The 21282-nt window shown below is 39.3% G+C and overlaps 1 protein-coding gene across 1 annotated transcript; it reads right to left on the bottom strand.

Annotated features, from left to right (window-relative positions):
* Window positions 1-1290: 1290 nt before the first annotated feature.
* On the bottom strand, window positions 1291-21169 carry SUPV3L1 (Suv3 like RNA helicase). The gene is made up of 15 exons (XM_049811250.1): window positions 20911-21169; window positions 15476-15553; window positions 15089-15196; window positions 13355-13469; window positions 12605-12773; window positions 11008-11119; window positions 10633-10710; window positions 9399-9490; window positions 7711-7891; window positions 7216-7309; window positions 6342-6561; window positions 5894-5974; window positions 4237-4413; window positions 2500-2648; window positions 1291-2099 (listed from the first exon to the last, which is right to left on the bottom strand). Exons 1-15 carry the CDS (start codon window positions 21155-21157, stop codon window positions 1610-1612), a joined length of 2391 nt encoding a protein of 796 aa, XP_049667207.1. The 5' UTR covers window positions 21158-21169; the 3' UTR covers window positions 1291-1609.
* Window positions 21170-21282: the final 113 nt, after the last annotated feature.

Below are 21282 nucleotides of genomic sequence, written 5' to 3'. Positions count from 1 at the left end.
ATTTACGCACTGCTTGCTTTTTAGTAAATAATGGAAAAACAGTACATGAAATACACTGAAAACAGCTGTTTAAAACATTACTCAATCTGCTGCAGACTTGTTTCTGAACAACAGCTTACAGGATTGACACTAGGAGGAAGCAAAGGGTATTCAGAGCAAATTTTCAAGCTGCACAAGTTTGTTGTTGATCATTTTAGAAAGTCAGGTATTTGATACAGTGAAACTCAGCCTAGCTTTTACAAGCATCCCAACATTAACACAAGCAGGATCTGCAGATTTCTACATAGCCAACCCCAGAAACATGGCTGCTGCAGCACTACTCTCCCTCAGGCAGCCCCAGCAACATGTCCTAGTGCTGAAACCCATTTCCGTGAATACATAGCAGTTTCAGCATCTGATTCTTTCCACTCTCCAGTATCCCTACTGGGAGCTCAAAAGCATACCTAAAAGCTGCTCACACTAAAAACAAAGGACAGAGCATCTGCACGTGCATGAAAGAGGCCTGGTTGTGCACTGCCTTAAACATTATTCAGTGACACCACATTAGGAAAAAAAACTCCTTTTCCTGAGAACTTAGTTCCAACAAATTAAAACTTCCTCCAGGTGGCAAGCACCTAACTTTTCCAGTTTGATAGCCACGATAAAATAGGTATGTGGAAATACAACTGGCACAACTACCAACTCACAAGCTGTTACTTAAACTATAAGCTGTTATATGAGCTTAAGTAAAATATTTTATGTCTCCTCTCAAAATTCAGATATCACAAACTAACTAGCATGTGAAGCAAAAAATCATTTATGAAGTGCAACAGAACTAAATAATTTGTATGAAACTGAATTGTAACAGTCAAGGAGAAACAGACATCTGGATTTCTCTAAAGTAAATAAATTATACCTAAGCCTCTAATATCTCCTTCTGCCCAAAAATCATAACCCAACTTTTTTTTTTTCCTCCCCCCAGACTTTGCCTGAATCGGTGTGATGAGATTTTCCTAGGAGAAAGAATACAATTTAAAGAGCAAGGACAGATTTTTGCTTTGTTTCAGTAATTACCCCTCAGATGACAGAATTGGAATTTACTCAAAAATTCCTGTGGCCAGAATTTCATCATTCCCCAAGGCATTACACAAATGCTTATCGCCTCCTTCCACATTTTCACAGGACACAAAGGTTAGAGGCCCATGACTCCTATCACCATTCTGACCCAATTTCCTGACGAGTTGTTCATTACTTGTTCGTTATCTGTTAAACTCTGCCATTTGTGAAGGGATGGAATGAGTAGCTAATTCATTACAAGTGAAATATCTTACGTTTATTAATGATGTGAGGATATCTTGCAAGAAGACATCAAGTTCAGATTTTCACATAGCAGTAGATCATACACTTACACTGAACGCCATGACTGAAAAAGTGTACGGCTGACTGGTAAAAGCAAACTTATGGCCTCTGAGATTTTAAGAGTCCATTTCTCCGAGTGTTTCACATAACTGGTCACAGGAGAAGGAAAAACATCAAGGAGCTGCAGCAATGTAAACATGAAATGCCAAAGAAGTTACTAAAATAGTATTTTATTTTATGAATAAAAACTAAACAGAATTAGGACATGGTTCTATTTTTTTTTTCTCCCCGTTTCCTTTGAACTATTCTGATCATCTCTTTTTGAAGCAAGGCCATATCTACCATTCCTGTGCTGATCCTGCCACTCACTCTCCAGCTGTCTCAGCATTTCTTGTGTTAGAAGTCCTTCACGCAGCAATCTGTTGGCAAGAGATCCACGTCCATGGCTTTTCATATCCTCCTGCCTCACAGCAGACCGATAGGCTTTCGAGTTCTTTGCTCTTCTTTCTCCCAGAACCTCCACTGGAATAGAGAATGCCTCTGTGGATTTTGCACCGTGATGGTCTGAAACCGCCCTGGTATCCCTCTTAGTCCTTGAAAGAGGAAAGTCTTCTGACACAACTTCTGCTGTGCCAGGAGCAGCTGTGGAAGCTCGGATCAGCTTCGTGATGTTGCAGACACCAACTTGTATAATGTCATCTAGTTTTTTCTGAATATCCCTCACAAGGACAGCATCAGGGAACATATCCATGAAGCGGTAACTGAAGAGAGGCAAAACAACACACAATTAAACCATTTTCACTAAAGGAGTGCTGACTGGGACAAAAATGAGATACATACTATGTAAAGTAATAAGAAAAAAAAAAAATATTACATATTGCATGGGAAGGCCACTGCATTTTAAGTGGCATTTCAGCTGCTCCAGTCCAGGATCACTTTGTTTCTAACTTTCGCTCTCTGTCAGTCACAAACTGTTCTCTGCAGAACCCATGACTTCCTCCCATAACACAGCTACATTTGCATTTGTCAAGATACTCTAAAGGGCCAAAGGAGCCCATACTGCACCACATACATGCGGGCTTGAAGACATTGCTTTTCTAGGACTGTAAGTCATAAATATTAGGAAAAAATAAAAATAATTTTCAAGTACAAAGGCAATACCTTAACCACAGATAGAGGTCAAAAACATCATGAACAGCTTCAAGGTGTACAAGTTCTTTGATGTTCTTTGGAGCAGCTAATGGCCATTTGATGTGCCGACAGAGCCAGTCAAATGTCAGAGGCTCATTTCTACTGAACTGTCTTGCAAACTGAAAAACAAGCAGATTCATTGAAGTCCTCAGTTAGTCAGGAAAAGAAGAAATCCCAAATGAGTTAAATTCCCTTGAGTCTGTATAAACAACATATTCTGGAATATACCTGCTTTGTTTTACACAGCCCAAATGCCATACATTCTTTTACTTAATTACTCAACACAGGAGTCACCTCTCCTTTCCAGGGCCTCATTAACACAATTTGTCCATGGGCCATGCACAGAGTTAAGCAACAAAAGCATAGAGCTATCCAGAAAAGCGTAACGCTGAAGGCATATGATTTCATCTAGCAAAGCAGATGGACTTTGTCTTTTTTTCTTCTCCTGCTCCTATTCTGTTAATTATCTTGTTTCAGAATCTCCAAGGTTGAGAAAATGTTAAATGTGTTCCCTGACTTAGGAAACACACTATTCACCACCCAGATTAATCTGCACTAGAAATCAGCCCTTCTGAAACCTAGACATCTCAGCTCTTTTACTAACAGAAAAACAAGCCAAATAAGATTTAAATTTAAAATTTTCAGGAGCATTGATGACTTGGAATAACTACTTCCTAACCGGCTGATATCAGAAGTTGGGTTTTTCTGCCAAGGAATGGGGCTTAAATTCACACCAGGATTCACAACAGCCTACCTCCCTCCAAGATCACATTATGTCCCCTCTGCACCTTCATTACTGGAGATCTGAATGCTCAGCATTTTCTTAGTGAGGCAGATTTTTTTTTCCCAACTCTTTAAATAAATCATTCAATTTTTAAAGAACATTATTAGCCATTTTTGAAAAGCACTCCAATATCTGTGACATGAGGGCACCATATCAGCTTCATTTTTACACTGTTTTATTAAAAAAGTTTAACACAGTCTCTAAAAGGGGACAAAGGCGATACTGTCTAGCAAAGTAACAGTCCCAAACAAAATTATTAATCCTGAAAAACTGAAATCAGCTGACTATAAATTCCTCAAAATAATCACTCCAGGGGCACAGTGGAACACGGTTCATCCAGGCCTGAAAAGTGAAACAACGTAATTCTGAGAACAACTAACAGCACTGTATTTTCTGGGGTGTTAATTCTATGTAACTGTTATTATAACATCAGCAATGACACTTAATCCCACATTCTTTTCTTTTGTTGACAAGCTAACACCCTGAAGCAGTGGTATCTTGGTTTTTAAGGACTACTTTTAGACACATCGTAGTGCAAAGCTTGACAGTGCACAAGTAACTACGTAACACAATTCTGATCTCTCGCAGTTCAAAGATCAACTGCAAGGCAAGCAGCAGAATTCTCTGAGGCAAACAGCAGAAAAGCTCTCCAAACGTTAATTTACATCACAAAAAGAGAATCGGTTCTCAGAAGTTAAAAGCTTTGGCCAATAAAAATGGTGAAGAATGCAATTTAAAAAAAAATATATATATATATCTCCAGCTATTTTATATTACTACCTGTGAGCACTTTAAGAATGCTCTCAAATGATCTAATGACAAAACCCACAAAAAATATAGCCACTAGATACAGTCTCAATGCACCAAGACCTGCCTGCTCCACTATAAATACCACGTTTTTTGGAGGAAAAAAAATAACTGACCTTCAACAATGTGGTACACACAAAAGGCTCTTTTCTGTTCAAGGGTGCAGTGCAGAAGACATATCGTGATCGCAAATTTAGTGGAATGTGCTGAATCATATCTGCTAGAAATTTAAAGTCATCAATATTGCAGACAAAGTAAAGCCCATCAACTTGTGAGAGACTCACAAAAATATCCTGTGAAAATATAATCAAATGAAGAGGATGTTATTACAGGAGAGGGTTGTTAAACTTCGTATTACCAAACCAAAACATGATTTAGTCTTTCAAAGACCAGTTATACTGAAAGAACGGTTAAAGGGGGCAGGGGAGTTCCCTCCACTCTTTTATAATAGGATTTTCATTAAGTTCTCTAACACAGAATCAGAGGAGAAGAGATAACGCGCTATGCTTTATTTAAGCTATTTCAATTAGTCTCATAAGTAACAAATACAGTGTTCTGGCAGCATACATTTTAGTTACAAAGAACACCATCACAGGAACCAGTTACTACTATGTTTAGAACTTGTTCCAGGTTTGTCACTTAGCATGACCCAAAAAGCTAACTTTACAGCATAAAATTCAATAATTGAGGTATTTTTAGCCCAATGTCAGGAACAGATCTATTTTAGGAAGAAAGAAATCACAAGATAAATACAGTATTGCAATAGACGAGTTCAAAGAATACCTGAAACATATTGAAGGTTTGGAGAAACAAGAGATGCCACTGCACATTGCAGGGCGAATTTTTATGGGCCCCCAACATTATTTCTCTAATGTAAATCTTTGACAGATTTTTTAAAAGATCTTTAAAGAAACACTGAGCTTCTTAATTAAGTATGTGACTGAATACTTAGGAGATCAAGAATAACATGGGGTTTTAATCTTAATACTTCTATGCTAGCCCAAAAATTCTCAACAGTAAAATTTCAAAGATGTGCTGTTACCCTACCAGCTTAAGTCTTCCAGAAGGTGTCCAAGTATAATCCTTTACGTCGAATTTAGAAATCATACTATTTTGCTACATAACAGCACATCAGCAGAGAACAATAATAGGCATTTAAATCCATGAAAGCTGCTAAGAATCTCCCAGTGTACTAAAAACCATGATACTATTTTTAAATACAGCATTGGAAGCTTAATTTCTACTTTGAAAGGTTTAAGCACTTCCAAAAACTCTCCTAACCAGCTAATGATGAGATCAAGTAGATGCCAAAAAATCTGTTTTCTCAAAGTTAAGCAGACAGTGTTTTACCATAAAGTCCACAGAACCAGGAGAAAAATCAGGTAGCTCTCAGATGTACAGAACTCTGACATGACCAGCCCAGTTTCCCAGGAATTTTTACATGTATTTATCAAAATTTCAATCTCTAATTCAGCCTCAGACCAAAAAGTCTACATTTAAAATACAGGAAAGGTGAAATGAAAAGGTTGTTGCACACTCTTCAACACGTGTAAACATATTTACACACTTCAACAGCTTTCAAGTTTATTATAACACAGAAAAGTTGAGCATTCTGTTTGGCAGTCACTGTTGTGGTAGAGAGAAGAAACTAACGGACAGAAGATACACACAAGGCTGTCTGTTAAATTCCCAAAGTGCATGTTTGTACAAAAGCAGTGGCTATAAGTGATGCTTAATTTTTAAAGCAGAAACTAATATTTTGATCATTCTTACAATTAGATTAGATAGAGTGGCGTCAGGAAGATGATAAGCAAACATTTCTATCTGCTCAGGAGTAGGATGTAGGCCAGCTGCCTAAAGGGAAAATAAAGACAAAAATTTCCATTAGTTCTCAATATTGTTCTTAAGTTAGTGCATCAGAAACAAAATCTACAAAGACAAAATGCAAGAAACCAAAGCACCCTACAGAGTCCAGTTTATTTAGCACACTTACCTAGAACATAAGAACTTTTGTGTTTGAGCTTTTAATTCTTAAATGAGCAGCTTCAATATAAATGAAATATAGCAAGCCTCCAAATGGGACATATATTCAAAGTCACTCCGGCATGACACAATCAATTTTTATTACTAACTTGTAAACAGACACAATGAAAAATAATTTGGGACCAGAACATAGTAAAACAGCTCCAGAGCACATCTGTACAAACTGAGTCTCTCTCACCTTCACAGGGCGCACAGGCTCACTCAAAATTTCTTTCAGCTGCATGAGGTCATCACGATGCATTGTAGTGACTTCTCCTTGTTTGAAGGATGAGCCATAACGCCCAGCTCTGCCTGCGATTTGTAGAGCCTGAGAGGTTGTAATGGAGTCTATTTCCTTTTCTCCCTTCTCATTAATAGTTGGCTTTACTATAGAGTTAAAAATTATTCTTCTTATACACCTGAAATATTTGGAAAAAAACAAAGAGGGATTTTTTTTTTTCAAATTATTTCTAATATACAACCTAGTACAGAAGAATTAAAGCCTTTTTTTTTTTTTGAGGGGGTTTTTTTGAGTTTTTTTCTCCTCTATAAATTAAGGGACCACAGATACTACTTATGGACACACACTGGTTAGTTGCAGGAAAATTATCATCCCCACACACATTAATTGTGTTCTAATAGGATCCCAATCCATTCATCACCATCTGCCTTGGTAGTTCATAGCAATGTGATTGCATCACCTTCAGCAACAAAATACATCTGAAACCGGACTGAACTTGCTCTGCACTTCAGAAATGTAAGCAACTGATAGTCTTGACAACCTAGCACATCTGACTCCAGTGAATCAAAAGGATCTTAACAGTGCCTACTATCACACATAATTAGGCCAAGTGAGCCATTTAATTCTTAGAATCAGTTTTAAAATTAAAGCTTAGTTCTACCCAATCAAATTGATCACTACTTCAGAATTAAAATATATGTCCTGTGTTATCTAGACATAGCAGACACCTAGCCAAATTAGTCAAACTGGGGAGAAACAAGTGAGGAAATTAATGCAGGTATCACACCCGGGGGAAAAAAAATTCATACCATAACCTGCTCCAAGTACTTACAAATTGAGTCCCATTCCAATTGCATCTGTAGCAACTAAAATTTTGCATGGATCATCAGGATCATTGAATTTCTTTGCCTGTTCAAGTTTTGTTCCTAAAACAGAATGACAGAACACTTCACATCGCAAACTCTTCTTACAAAACAAAGACAATGTATCACTAAGACCAATGCCTTTATAATAGACTGAGGGGAAAAAAAAAGAAAAAAAATGGTATTTGACTGGTATTTGGCTATTGTTGGGTAAAGGGGGCAGAAGGGATTTAAATCATTCCCAGAGCTGTGGATAGACCTCATTTAATCACATCTATCCGAAGATCAATATTAAGTACATAATAAAGGTCTAATCCCAAGATTAAAACACCAGTCAACAGAATTTGATTACTTTAACTATATAGAAATGCAAAACTAGGAAAACTTGTACTGCTTCATTTTAAAAGTTTTTCTTAGAAAGCAGCAAGAAGCAGAACACTCCCTTAAAAATAAGAGTGCTTTACCTGGTGGCAGACTGCCATATATGACAGCACATTCTAATCCTCTGGCTTCAATCTGTCGACTGATGGAATAAATGTCATTCTTACTGAAACAGACGATGCAGTCCCCAGGACGGAGGTTATCTAAAGATTCTAAGGCATAATCCAGCACAGTAAGAGGAGTGAGTCTCTTGTAGTTTCGGACCTAGAATCAAATGAGTTGTCACAGATGTTTTTAAATGAAAAATTCCTGTGGAACATCAGCCAGCATGGTTATTAACACAATTGTAACAGAGGGACATCTCACAGACCTAAAGGGATAATTACTGGGAGAATGTGACATACACCTTATGCACTTGCATACTTGCAGCACTTCCCAAGCTGAGAACTACATGGCCTTTTCAAGAAACAGAAGAACTATATATTTTTACATGTAAACTAGATTCAAGAAAAGAAGTATACAGGCTATGTAGCAATTCTATCAAGAATTGAGAGTCTGTTTTCACTCAGTCATCTGAATGCTGTAAACTGGTCCCCTTTCAGAATTACATGCCCCATCATGCACAGATTAATATAAAGCTACAGCTAGTTCACCATGAAATCATGCAGGCTCAACTTGCTTAGGACCAAATTTTATGGTTTTAAATACTCTTCACAAAGGAATCATAAATAAAAAGTATTTATGACAGTAAAGTTGGGTTTCAGAGATCTTTCAATCACTTTCTTCTGGAGGTGTTAGCTCTTTTAACTCCTTTCCTCATCATACAGAGAATAACGATCAACAGATTCAGTAACCTCAGCAAACTTGAGGGCACTGTGCCCTCCAGGAAGAACAGAACTGTAAAGAAAGCACCTAAACAGCTGTAGCATTCCCTCAGGGGAACTCAGCAAAGCACTGTGCTGGTTTTGGCTGGGATAGAGTTAATTTTCTTCATAGTAGCTGGTATGAGGCTATGTTTTGGATTTGTGCTGAAAACAGTGTTAATAAGACAAGGATGTTTACATTATTGCTGAGCAGTGCTTACAGAACATCAAGGCCTTTTCTACTTCTCACGCTGCCCCACCAGCAAGTAGGCTGGGGGTGCACAAGAAGTTGGGAGGAGACACAGCTGGGACACAACGGGCCAAAGGGATATTCCAGACCATACGACATCACGCTGAGTGCATACAGCTGGAGGAAGAAGGAGGGGGGGGGGGGGGGGGGGGGGGGGGTGGAGTTTGGAGTGATGGCGTTTTCTCTTCCCAAATAACCACTTTGTGTGATGGAGCCCTGCTTTCCTGGAGATGGCTGAACACCTGCCTGCTGATGGGAAGTAGTGAATGAATTCCTTGTTTTGCTTCGCTTGCATGCATGGCTTTTGCTTTACCTATTAAACTGTCTCCATCTCAGCCCACGAGTTTTCTCACTTCTACACTTCTGATTCTCTCCCCATCCCACTGTGAGGGAGCTAAGTGGCTGCGTGGTGCTTAGTTGCCGGCTGGGGTTAAACCACAACAGCACTTATCTTCTTTAAGCAAAAAAATACCACTATTTTAAAAAAAACCAAAAACCAACATCTTTGGTTTACAGGATTTGAGAAACATTTTAACATGAACTCCTGCAAGAATAACTTTGATCAGTGATGCCCCCAAAAGACTCTAAATTTTTGCATGTTTTCCAGCAAGAAGAACCTGATGTTCTGTCCATAACTTTACAGAATTAAAAAGCTTACTTCAACTTCCTCCCCTGTAGTGTACATGAGCTCTGTCACCAAGTCAATAGCAGCAGCTTCTCCACAAACATGGATTTCTTCCGCACAGAGTCCTGAACAAGATCCAATGAAATAAAATGCAAAATGTTACATATTTATAGACAACAGTAGTGTTAGCTGACTTTTAAGTTACCCCAAAATTACATTTTGCATGCTAAACACATCAATGAGGACTGTATTTCACTTCCTTCAACACCCCAAATCAGTACCTAAAGCCTCTCCCACAATACAGTACTTCCTTAAAGCTGCTCTTGATCTCATATCAGCAAATGATCCTTGGAAATCCAACAGTATGATAATCAGAGCCGCTAATACCTTGTTGCACCCTCTCAGCCAAAACAAGATGTACCCTCAACCACTGAACAAACAGAGCAAAGCTTTGACTTGTATTTACCACTGTTTTACTAACTCCCAAACCACAGCAGAAGTGAAGAGCTTTGTTTTCTGCATGACCTTCTAAAATTATGAATACGTCTCTAATGTAGTCAGAATAGAAAAAAGGGAAAGAAGTAGGAAGTAGGGGAAGTGTGACAAATCATCCTGTTAAACTTAGCATCAAAAACAGTGAAGGGAAGGGTGGGGAGGGCGGGGGGGGAATCAGATGCCAAACTTCTGTTCAAAATCTGAGGAAAAGTAAGTTTCAAGAATTCCTCTTGAAAATTCTAAAATTATCAGAAGAAGCATCCTTCTAAGAATTTAACATAGCAATGCAGCTCTATAATTGAGCCACTTGAAATTAACACTACAAAATTTTTAATGTTTGCCATATATTTAACAGTATCTCTTCATAACAAAATCTCTGGAAAATTGTGTCGTTTTAATTGAACAAAAAAAGCATACTTCTAGAAAATAATCAATGTAAAAGGACAGTACAGTGCAACAACATAAAGACTCCGTATTATCCAAAGAATTAAAACTAAAAGAGGCATCCATATAACTCAGAAAATAATTTTTTTTTAAAACTTTCATTAAGTAAAACTTGACAGGTAACTTGCAGCCATACAGACAATATCCTTTGAGGCAGAGTATCTCTCTAACTTGCTGTGAGAAGGCATGTGAAGAAACAACACTCGCTCTTATTTTGCATCACATATTGTAACCACTTATCAATATACTGACTGCTAAGCTTGAATTTAATGTGCCATTTATAGTCACATTAAACTAGTTCATTGTCAACACAAACAATGGAGCTTACCTAGAAGGGCTCTTGTCCAAGCCCACCCTCTGGCGGGATCTCTGATCATCTGAATTTCATCAATCACTGCAACTTCATCTTAAAACAAAAAAGAAAAATACAATGCACCAAGGAACACCATCTAGAACAGCAATACAACACAGGAAGGAACTTGAAGGCTTTCTAAAAAAGGTTGCTCAAATCAAGTTAATCCTCTACCACCAAAAAACTATCCTGAGAGGATCCAAGTTTTTTTAACTGCTCTAACTGCTCTAATTAACTGCTCAGAAATTATTCAAATAAGACTGAAAAGGAATAGCTCAGCTACTTCAGAGTCCAAGCAATAATGCACATAAAGATACCATAGATATGACTGAAACAATTATGTATACATACACGGCGTATTAGTGCTGCACATTTCAATGGTACAAGCAACATGAGGAGCTTGTCTGGCATCTTCATTGGCATACACACGCTCTTCTCCTGTCACCAAGTCACATGGCACTTTCTAAAGGAATTCAGAAAACTCATGTTAAGTTTCTTTAATATAAGAGAATCCTCTTTCCAAAATGGAAAAAAATCAGTTTCTTAAAAGTAGCTTCTAAGACAGTATAGTGGAAGCTATCCAAAAAATAACTACTCAGTCTTTTGAGACTTGTGCCCTGTATTTAAGTTCTATCAGACTGAAGGGTATAAAGAAGAGATAGTGTCTGTAATTAGATGTCCTCCCCTACTCCTGCAGATTACACCTTCCTCTGAGCATGTCGGAGCTGTCACATCTACAACAAAAGAACTGTCAGAAAAGCTGTGTAGTACAAGGGGCTCATAAAGCAAGGCCCAGCAGTGAAGAAGCCTTGCAAGCTCCAGCCTCCTCCAGTTCATTTGGTGATTGCCCTGTTGGGTGTCTCACCTGCTGCCTTATACCCATACAGCAAGAGTTCACGAGGACTAGCTGTGAGAGACAGCAGGGGCCATCACCCTCTGTCAGCTCTACATTCACTGAATCTCAGGCAGATGGCTGCTCCTTCCATATCTACAGCCACCTATAGAGCCATGCACGAAGCCCTGTTTAAACCTCAAGGGCTACGTATGATCCATGAGCTGCCAAGTGAAAAGTCCTCACACACACTAAACACATGGGGAAAAAAGTGCAGTAACTCTACTAACAAGGAACACCACTATATGGTATCTGCATTCACTACATGGTACACGTTACAGATACCTCCTAGGACAAGCCAATCTTTCTTATGTTTTGCTTTGATAAACCAATAATAGGAATTACAAATTCTAAATCATAGACTTATCAAAAAAAGAGAAATCATAAGATCATTTGGTAAACACTACTGTACATACACACCAGGCTGCATTAACATGTGATGTGTTACTGTAATGCTTCAGAACTGGTGTGGTTCTGTGCAGCTGGAAATACACTGGTAAGGAGCCTTCAAAAAGATGCTGGAAGCAATTAAAAAAAGTACTAATGAAAGCTTCCTCTAGGGACCTGATATAGGGCACTGCTCTTCAACTCAACACATCTGAAGCTGCAGAACTTTTTATTAGATGGTTGAGTGAAATATCTTTAAACATTGAAGCAGAAAGTTGAGGGGAGTTAAGCAATGGTGATTTCTTGTGTACAAGCTAAAATAAAGGTCATGGGCAAAAGAAGCCACGGTTTCCACACTGAAAAAGCTAATAGTAGAACCTGGCTAAACTCAGGGAGGGAAAAATTACAGGAAAATGGAGGCAGGTTACAGGGACAATTGCACGGCATGTGCTTTGGGAAAAGTGATGTTCCATTTGGGGAAATTATGTTCCATTCTGCATGCCTAAAGCAGAAATGCACAACTGGTATTCACAGGAGCTGACACTACTGCAAAGCAAAGGCACCCGTTTGAGCACACTGCTTCATGGACTACCTTATGCACTTTACAAACATGCATTCATGAGACTGTTCCAGTACTAAGGATATAGGTAAGTAATACAACATACTGACAGCATCATTACTCTTTTGGAAGATCTCATGAGCCAGAAGTTTTAGTGGACCACAGTATATTCCCGATTTTGCTGACAAAAATCTCTGGATAGCATGGTAGGTTTTTCCACTGTTTGTAGGACCGGCATGGAATATTATCTTTCTCTGAATAGCCCTGGCATCTGGATACCTAAAACATACACAAAAAAGCAGATCTGTTGAACATTTATCTGATTTTCTGGATATTGATTCAGGGGAAATTGCAAATTAGCTTAAATATTTACTTATTAATAGACTTTTTAATGTGTATTAAAAGAAGAAAGATCAAGTTCTTAAATAGAGACAGTATAAAGAGGTTACTATGTCTTATACATTCATCTTCTAAATCATACAATGCTTTCAAAGATTTAGAGTGGAATTCACACATTGTGTTCAAAATAATTCTCATTACTGTGGTCTCTCTCCTTCGGTATATTAACGTTTTAATGTTCTGGTGTGCTGCCTCGCAAACAGATACAGCCAGAAGACAGCTTTCTGGAAAGGCAACACCAACTCAGCAACTTTCATAGCTGATACAATCTTATTTTCCTTTTAATTATTTGCAATATATCTTGTAAAAAAGATAAGCATTCCTGACACAAATTATTGTAAAAACAGAGAAATGGAACTGAAAATATAGTGCAATTATACATCATAAAGCTTAAGTCCACAAACTATGAAATTCTATGACACTAAGAAAAGAAAACACTGCAATCACTTAAACACACTGACCAGTTGGGCGGCAATCTTAAATCACTGATCTTGCGCAGATCATCCATACAGTCCAGCATCGGAAAGACCTGCTTTGCATGCCTCAGGAAAAATGGAAAGAGATCATCTACGTGACCTAGAAGACAAACCCTTTTAAGAAAGTTTGCATGCATGTCTGAAGGCGTGCATCTTCATCATAAACTTTAAAAAAAAAATTTCTTCTACGACCACCACACACTTAGGTAATTCTTTCAACTTCTGGCTCTCTACAAAGTTCAATAATTATCTCAATGGCAGAAAGGTAAATTAACATGAGTACACAGAATCATTAAGCAATGTAATAAAAACACAATAGTATGAAAAAAAAAAATCTCATTTCAGTATATTCAATCTGGTTAGCCAATATGCCTAGAGAACTTTTAAATAAAATGAGAAGCTATGGAAAAGCTGGATGAGAGATAGCTTTTCTGTCCTAAGAAGATTTAGCTTTTTCTTCCTAAATCCATGTGCTGCCCTGGAACAAAATAAAACAAAAGCTTCTAAAATGTTTTTATGAACAAACAGAGAAAAACAGAATAGTGTGCAGCTTCCCTAAGCTACTAAGACTTAGGGTGCTGGTTCAAAATTCTGAGTCTCCAGTCCCTAGGTGAGAAAACACAAATAGAAAAATCAACTCAGAAGAGACATCCAGGTTCACTCTTCTGAATGTTTGCAGAGTAGACATGTGGTCTTAAAGGTCTAATTTCAGGTCACACTCCAACCATCCAGCTCTCATAGAATTTCAAAGAACTATCTGGATCTAAAAAACTGTTACTATCAAACACACACACACAAAAAGAGCAGTGTTTTTTTGTTTGCTGGTTTGTTGTTTTTTTTAAATGAGAATTAGTATTCAATGAATTGAAATTATTGTGAAAAATTTAAAGAACTTAAAAACGGTAGTATTTTCAATTACCATTTTTGGACAAGCAAAACTCAACTAAAAAAATTCAAATCTGCCACAATAAAAACCCATTTACATTCCTATATATGTGAGTTTTAAGGCATATGTAAACAATGCTAATATGTAGGTAAATGAGTGAAAGTAAGGAAGCCATGTGGAAGATTTTATGCACAACTAAGACATTAGTTAAATTTCCTAAGACAGTAAACATTTTAAATCTACACATTCATGACAAAACTAACGGCCACTGTAACCTTTAAATTACCATCATTAAAAACACACATAGTATGCCAAAGCTCTGCATCTCAAACTGTGGAGAAGGCTGTTTCTGCTGTTACCAGCTAGCGTCACCTCTTAGTTAAGTGCCTTTGATTACAACACACGATGCACTAAGCAAGCAAACAACACTCACTTCTATTAGTGCCACACGGAAACAGAACACAGTCACAGAGCTGTATTCCCAAGTACTTAAAGCCCCTTGGCCAGGAGGAAGCTCTCAAAGTGCCCCCTAGTGACTACGGAATTTTTAAGAGGGGAATAAATGGAACAGTACTGTTTCCATTTCAGCAATGAAGAGATGCTATAAAACGACAGGCTGCTTCTTGCTAAGACCTCCATCTCCTTTGTTTCCACTTCAGAAGATTTAAGGAGCCAACAATCCATAGGATGGGCACAAATGTTTCTGATGGGGAAGCAGTGATTGTTAACCTCTTTTACAGCATATTAGGGGGAACACAGGTACATAGGTAAGCATACAGGTCGAAAACAAGAAAAAAAGCATATTTTATTTTACAAGCACTCCAGATACTTGCCTGCACCACAGCATATATCATTGAGAATAATATGCAAATCAGCACTCACAGAACTGGATTCTATGATATACTTCCTAAAGCTTATGAATGCTTGGTGAAACAGGCGAGCTGCAAAACAAAAAAAAAGGAGCAAAGTGAATGTGACTGGGATCACAAGAACATATTTGTAAACACCCAACAAAACACTGAAGTAATCCCTTAAAAACCTATACCTTAATATGAGGTATTACAAGCAAATATAAAGGTTATTTGAACCGAGTGACAGAGACAACATAAACAAGCAGTGTTGTGAGACCCATAAAAGATCAGATTTACCCAATACCATATCTGGATAAAAACAGATTTCACATTATAAAAAAAAAAAAAAAACACAAAACATTTTCTTACCATCTAATCCATTATCTGCTCCTAGTCTTTGGATTTCTTTTCTTTTGTAGAACTTATTTAAGTTTTTTAGAACTTCACCTGTAGAAAGAGAGTAACATTTTTTTTAATTTGCTCAAAACTAAATCACGTTCTCCTGGCCCAAAGATCATGGCTTACAGTCTCCTTACTCTGGAGAGGGGGAATCTTTGCCATGCTGAACAGACTCAAATGATTTCTCCCTAAATTAAACACAAACAGTGATTGAGCCTATTGTGGAAAAGGACAATCTTAAACTGCAGCAGAGCAAGAACTGCTATGAAGATGAGGTTGGTATTTGAGACACACTCTCCCTAGTACTTGATAGGAAAGCATAAAGGTGGGAACCTGCAGCCAACATGTTATGGAACAAACTAATTAAGGTTTTGGGGTGGTTTATGTTTGCTTTTTATTGGCACCTATCAGGAAGCAGCAGATTTTAATGTGAAAAGTAAATCTGCTTAAACTACTTGGTTACAGCTTTTACTAAACATCCTGAGAGAGCTCCACACTGCTTCCAAGACACTCTCCAGAAAGATAAGGCAAACCAGATGCAGTATTCTTCCTATTTCTCCGGTTAAATAAAGGACAGGAGAAGAAAACTGAACAGTTTCTTCATATATATCACAAATTACTCGGATTTGTTTGTATAAAATTTCTTGTTATAAAGTTATTAATAAACCCTTTCCCTCCCCTAAAAGGCAAGTTCAGAGTTGCAACAAAACTGTATTTACTAATGTACACTCTGAATTTAGTTCACTAAATGTTAGTTAAATCACAATAGCAAAAATGTGTCCCCTCTCCATCTATAGCAGATCAGAAATTCACAAAAATCTAGCAAATATCATGAGCACCTATTCATAAATTTATGTTATTATTAAAATTCAAGTCTACAAACCCTAAAACATAGGACTGATACATAATGCAGCACACCCCTGGTTTGCCAGCACAAGTCACTGAACACAACACTGCCAAGCTCTGCTCTCTGCAACTAACTCCATAACTCTTTGAAGTCTCTGCCTTGACATGGAAAGCTTCCCATGAGATCAACCTTAAAATATCGAAAGATTACCTCTCTTTCTAAAAAACTATTCTCTAGAATAGAGACAGCCCACTTTGCATAATGAAAATCATCAGGTGACAAGATTATGGCAAAGTTCAACTGCAGGCAAAGCCAGAAGCACAAGAACAGCGGCAACATCCCATACCCCTTGAATGGTTACAGCAGTCTATTAATGGATTAACTTGCAGTCTGAAATTTTCACAAAGGTAACTAACAAGATTGTCAGCAGGCTTACATTTACTACACAGGCATCCATACTCTCACCAGAAAACGTTTAAGGGCATGGAAACCAAAGACAGATTGGAAAACTGCACTAAAAGAAAGCACAGGGCTAAATTCTATTCAGAGCTTCCATAAGAAGTTACAACAGTTAACACATCATCGGCCATGTAGCTAAATTCACAACCTACTGGCCTTACTACAAGATGAAAAGGTCAATGCCAGAACATTTGTTACTATCCAAGGCAACATGACATTGGGACCATCGCAGCCCTCAACATCCAAGGTCACGATCCTTCCTAAGCACAAAATACTTGTCTTAACAATAAGGTATATCAAAACAAAACAAAGATGGCATTGCAGTCCAAATAGACATGCCCACATTAGCTTAACCTAACTGCACATAGTACTAACTATTTCTACAGCAACAGCTTGCAATCAAGGAACATCCTCAGGATATCTGTGTCCCACTTCTACCATTACCCTTTTTACCATTCACTCCTGTTTTAAGATTTCCCTTTCTTTACCATCTCCTTTATCTAGAACAGTATTTTAGCTCTTATTTCTCAATAACTTTGACTCCTCAGCAGCATTTTTTTAAGGTTCTGTGTAAAAAGACGGCCTGACTCTACAGTTAAGTTCAGAAATTATGTTGTTAGCCTCCAATGTATCAGATTCATTTAGATGTTTCAGCCTTATTTGCAAGAAGACTTTTCAGTCATTTTCCTGCATCTGAGACAACAGTCCATTTCAGTATGCCTGTATGCTACCACTGGCAGTGGAACTGCTTTATTTTAAAATTCCTCCAGAACTATTAGGCTTCTGTTGTCCAGCCCAGGTGACCTTGTGCATCTAACTAATCCACTTGTTCAGGCACCTCCTGTTTCTGACTCATGAATTGGTGACCTTTCCTAGCTTACACTTCTCACCAGTAAGCACGGCCCCATGGGCTGACAATTGAAGCCACAGAATTGACAATTCAATATGACGACTGAGCCTTAGGGCTCCAAATCAACACCTGTATCAAGGATTCTGTGAAGCCACATGGCACAAAGTGCTGATCTTTCATACAGTAGGGTTTTGTATACATTTATTTAAAAATGGATGATGGATCATCTCCATACCAGAAGGCCCACAGTCAAACCAAACCTAATTTGTGCTGCCCACTGACTTGGCAACATTCAGGCCTGGTACTTAAGATAATGAAGCCAGGTACCAATCTTTCTTTCTCTGTACTGATAGCAGATCATCTACCATTATGACATTCCTATCTTCTCTCATTGCTCTTTACACTCCTTTCTTTTGATACTACATGCATGAGCAGATGTCTTGTTTCCTTTCACCCTCCTATCTAGAGTTTACATCAGTTTCTTTTTTTTCTTTTTTTTTTTTAATGTAACTGCTCCTTAGGTATTTCACTATAATGTGCTCACATGTTACCTAGTCACTCAACAATTAGCTTGTTTTATAAGGCAATCATACAAGGGGTTTAGCAAGCACCTACTTAGATCTTAAATCATTCCCTCATACAGCAATTTCATATTGTTCTATTGTTTCCTGTAACACTGTGCATTTGGGCCTTTCACAACAAAGACATCATCACCACACAAATATATCAGAAACATTACTAATGTAAAAGCAATGAAAGGCTACAGAAAGACATGTTCAGCCATACTTTCTGTAAGGAAAGCTCAAAAGCAAAGCTTCTTCTAAATGTAACCTACTTGATACACCAAAATTGAAAGCACGTATCACCACTCATAAGGGTCCACTTGCTATGAAGTCATAGAAAACAGATGCAGCCATGAATGAATTCCACTGCAGGCCATTAAGCAGCAGGTTTGTTATAAAGGTTTTGCAAAACTGGCTCTGCAAAAGTAAGTTTCTAAAAAGGCTTCTGTTATACTGACAGTGTTTGACTAGCGTGAAAACTATGATCACTGTCTCACTTGAGCAAGTAACAAGCTAACAAGCTGATTCACACTGGAATTATGCACACTATAAGTAACAGTTTCTTCACAAGCTGTAATCAGAAAGCCTGTAAATATAACTCTTTATTTATTGAATCTAGTTCAGTATTTGACAGCAGAATCTGACAGAGCATCTTTGTTCAAAATATCAAAAAAACCCAGACACATAAGACTGTGTGTGGTCAGAATCTGGGGTTGGGCAAGCAGAGGAAGACTATTTGTTTCACAAAAAAGAATGGATGATATTTGCTAAGGAATGTCTCATTCAGTTTCCTCTTTAACATTATTGATGGGCTTCAAAATACAAAATTACTGACAGTAACAGAGAACACTACAGGCCAACCAGCCAGACAAGCACCATACTGGTCACCTGGCTGGTACTCCTTGCAAGTTGCACGTGAAAGAACTTCAGGCTGTTTGAAGTAGTTAATTTTCACCTGTGGGAACATAAAGACTTTGAGCCAATCTGTTCTCTCTCAACAAGTTAGCAGAGACCAAATGGAATCTGATTTTCCCAGAGCATTTTAGTTGTACCTTTGAAGGAATCCAACATAACCACTAACCTAATAAATGAGACAAGTAACGTACAAGTAAGATGCCACCATTCATATTTATTGGCACCTGAGAAATGCACTACTAATGTAGCCAATGCTCAAAGACAGGTCTGAAAACAGCACAGATTTTTTTGCATTACAGCTGTTCAGAATTTTTCCTCGTGGCTAGGTTCTTTAGCTGCCAGGGACAGGTATTCTTTTCTCAATGGCTCTGAACAAATTAAGATAATCTTCCCATGCTTCCTATACCTGGAATTAATACAAATAACGTGCCATTAAAACACTTAATTAGGAGAACATATGAAGAAAAAAGTTTTCATTTACGCCTTCAATGCTCTGGGATCACCAAACATCAAAAGGATCAAGAACTTGTTTTCATTTATCAGATCTTTAAAGATGGTGTGCTGGCACAGCTAGATAAAATAAGACCTCTCCTGAGCAGGAGACTGAACACGAATGAAGAATGAACAGGATGTACGGTTTACAACTAAAGAAAAGGAAACACTGAAAAAGCAGGTACAACTCACTCAATGGTTCTTGAGATTTAATTACATGTAAAGGCATCAAAGAACAGAAGCATAGAGCATTTAAAGGTCAACAACAGAGTTTCTTTCCTGTTTCTACTTAAATGTCAAAAAATTAATGTGTCAAGTAAAATGACAGGATATATACCTAGCAGATAGATAAAAGAGAAACATAAAACACCGAGAAAGATGTTATTTTACTTCAAGACTGAAGTTCAAACTGCTATCTGCTTCTGACGTACTCAGCAGCTCTCATAACAGAGGGCACTGAAGCAGATAGTTCTTGACAGTTTTCCCAGTTGATACGCAGAAACCTACCCTTACCACTTACTTGCTCATACTTTAAGATACGCAAACCCAAGAATACACAGACAGACCTACACTATTCTAACTGAAAGTTAAACTTACTTTTCTAACACTGATGGTCAATAACTAGAAATACCGAATGCTCTGCCCGATTTTGCTCTAGGCACATTCACACACAGACAATGCTCTTCTATCTATAACATCAATATTTCAGAAAACTACGACTTCTAAGTTCAGATACAGTTACGATTTCAGAATGCCACAAGATTTCAGTTTAGCTGTGGGACCTGCCCCCACTCCAAGCACCTTTATCCTGAGTGTGCCGAAATAGGGAGTAGAGGAACTAGGCCAACAGATTCCCCCCCCCCCTCCCTCCCAGGGCACGCCTAATGGGCCTTGGTAAAAACCTCACTATCGGTCGTATTACCTCACCTGACAGCTTTTATCCCTTTTTCACCTTCGCGGCCATCAGCAGCTACGCCGGTCAGACAAGCCGCAAGACAAAGCCCCCGCTGCTCTCAAGAGAGAAAACCCCAGGAAACAACCCGAAGGGAGCGGCGGGCCCCGCCGGGGAGGCCAGACGACGCCGGCCCACAGGGCTGGGGAGGCCGCCCGGCGGGTCCCGCCAATTCCCCTCAGCCCTCACGAGGACCCAGCTCCGCGCGCCGCCGGTCCTGGCGGGAAGAGGGCGGGCAAGGCCCGCACCGCCCCTTCCCGCCGCCACACCGCCTCGCGGTCCCTACCCAACGGCCGCCGCCGCCGCCTCACGGCCGCCGGCGCTCACCCTTGTCGAGGGGCTGCGTGAGCTCGGCGCCCACGTCTTCCTCGGCCGCGTCGCCGACGGGCTTCAGGGGCACGGGCACGAAGAGAGAGGTGTCGGGGGCCCGGGAGCTGCCGTCCCCGCCGACCGAGGAGGAGAAGGAGGACGCGGCGGCAGGGCGCAGCCGGGCGGCGGCGGCGGCCCTTCCATGGCGGAGGACGAGCCCCGCGCGCGCCGGGAGCCGCAGCAACGGCCACGCGCACCGCCTCATCGGCAGCCAAGGGCGGCAGAGGCGGCGGCGGCGCGGGGCTCGCGCGTCATGGCTCTGCGACCGCCCCGCCGCCGCGCATGCGCAGCGCCGCCCGCCCCCCCCCCCCCCCCGACACCGGCCGCCTC

The sequence above is a fragment of the Accipiter gentilis genome, chromosome 9, assembly GCF_929443795.1.
Source record: "Accipiter gentilis chromosome 9, bAccGen1.1, whole genome shotgun sequence".
In the NCBI taxonomy this organism is placed as follows: domain Eukaryota; kingdom Metazoa; phylum Chordata; class Aves; order Accipitriformes; family Accipitridae; genus Astur; species Astur gentilis.
The sequence above is the reverse complement of the archived record's forward strand: the minus strand, read 5'-3'. Positions and strand labels throughout refer to the sequence as shown.

Bases quoted from the DNA above. Each gene is read 5' to 3' on its own strand.
- SUPV3L1 (XM_049811250.1), bottom strand. From the start codon at position 21,157: ATGAGGCGGTGCGCGTGGCCGTTGCTGCGGCTCCCGGCGCGCGCGGGG. The intron at 4,414-5,893 runs GTAAGAATGATC...ATATTTTCACAG, and splicing joins CCACTCTATCTAATCTAATT to GATATTTTTGTGAGTCTCTC. The intron at 2,100-2,499 runs GTATTGCCTTTG...GCCTCTCTTCAG, and splicing joins GACCTCTATCTGTGGTTAAG to TTACCGCTTCATGGATATGT.